Source organism: Gavialis gangeticus, unplaced genomic scaffold (assembly GCF_001723915.1).
Source record: "Gavialis gangeticus isolate Ggan-Ray unplaced genomic scaffold, GavGan_comp1, whole genome shotgun sequence".
NCBI lineage: Eukaryota > Metazoa > Chordata > Crocodylia > Gavialidae > Gavialis > Gavialis gangeticus.
The window spans coordinates 6,591,517-6,592,649 of record NW_017729014.1 but is presented as its reverse complement, the minus strand read 5'-3'; the positions used below and the strand labels follow the sequence as shown (position 1 = coordinate 6,592,649).

The 1,133-nt window shown below is 50.4% G+C and overlaps 1 protein-coding gene across 3 annotated transcripts in view; it reads left to right on the top strand.

The window, feature by feature from the left end:
* Window positions 1–6: 6 nt before the first annotated feature.
* PRDM16 (PR/SET domain 16) overlaps window positions 7–1,133 on the top strand; it is a 527,338-nt gene continuing 526,211 nt past the window's right edge. For all 3 annotated transcript variants that reach the window (XM_019511654.1, XM_019511653.1, XM_019511656.1), the window contains exon 1: window positions 7–882. In XM_019511654.1, the coding sequence (XP_019367199.1) occupies window positions 846–882 (37 nt within the window). In that variant the 5' untranslated portion in view covers window positions 7–845. The remainder of the gene's footprint in view (window positions 883–1,133) is intronic.

Genomic DNA, 1,133 nt, shown 5'->3' with positions numbered 1-1,133 from the left:
AAAAAAAAAAAAAAAAAAAAAAAAGGGAAAAAAAAAAAAGGGAAAAAGGGCGGGGGGAAGAAATGAAAAGAAGACAAAGATAAAAGTAAGAAACCGATGTTGTTTCAAATTTTAATAAAAAGATTCAGGAATCAGGTCTGGGTGGCAAGCCAAGGCATTCTCTAGCGGCGGAGTTCAAAAGAAATATTCTGGTGCAAAGCGTTAAATGACAGCAGGATGCAAATCTCAAACAACGCTGCAAACAGCCCCACGCACCCCCGAGCCCGCGGGGGGAAAAAAAGGCAAAAGAAGAAGAAGAAAAAACCTTGTGTGAAAAGTTACAGTAAATTTTTTTTTTCCTCCCCAATAGTTTTTCCCTTTCAATAAAAAGCATGTTTAAAATACGTGCGATCGCCGAGCGAGCCCCGCTCTGCAAGTCCCTGCTACAGCAGCGCGAGGGAAGAAGAAGAAGAAGAAAAAGAAGAACAATAATAATAATCATAATAATCACCTCTTTCTAGGATGGCACCTTGATCCTTAAATATTGTCCAGTGTGTAAGGTCAGTGTGCGGAGAGTAAGGAGGAGAGCGGGCTGACTTTTCTTAAAGGGGCAGATCAGGGAAAGGCTCTGATGGTGCTGGGGGGGGGGGAGAGATAAGTGATCTGAAGAAGAGGATAGGACAAAAAAAAAAACCTGATGATGATGAATACATTGGAAACTTTTTTTGGCCCTGGTGAGGGTGTCAGATTGAATGCTCTGTGCGCATGTGCGAAGGTGTCCAAACTGACAATGCTTGGGAGATGAAGATAGTGTGTAGCTGCTTCTGGGCTCAAGGAGGGAGGAGAAGAATCCACAAGCCGACAAGATGAGATCCAAGGCGAGGGCGAGAAAACTGCCCAAAAGTAGGTTCTTTCTTTTCGTTCTTCCGCTCCCCGAGTCCCCGCGCGGGTCCCGCAGGATCCGTGCCGCGGAGGAGCCGGGCTGCGCCGGGCGGGAGCCCCCTTTTCGTGCCCTTTCTCCTTCCTCCCGCGGAACAGATGCGAGCCCCGCTGTCCACCCCGCTCCGTGCGCGCGGGCGAGGAGCGAGGCGCAGCGCGGCGAGCAGACCCCGGTGGCACCGTCCTGCGGGCCGGGGCTGCGGGCGCCCCGCGAG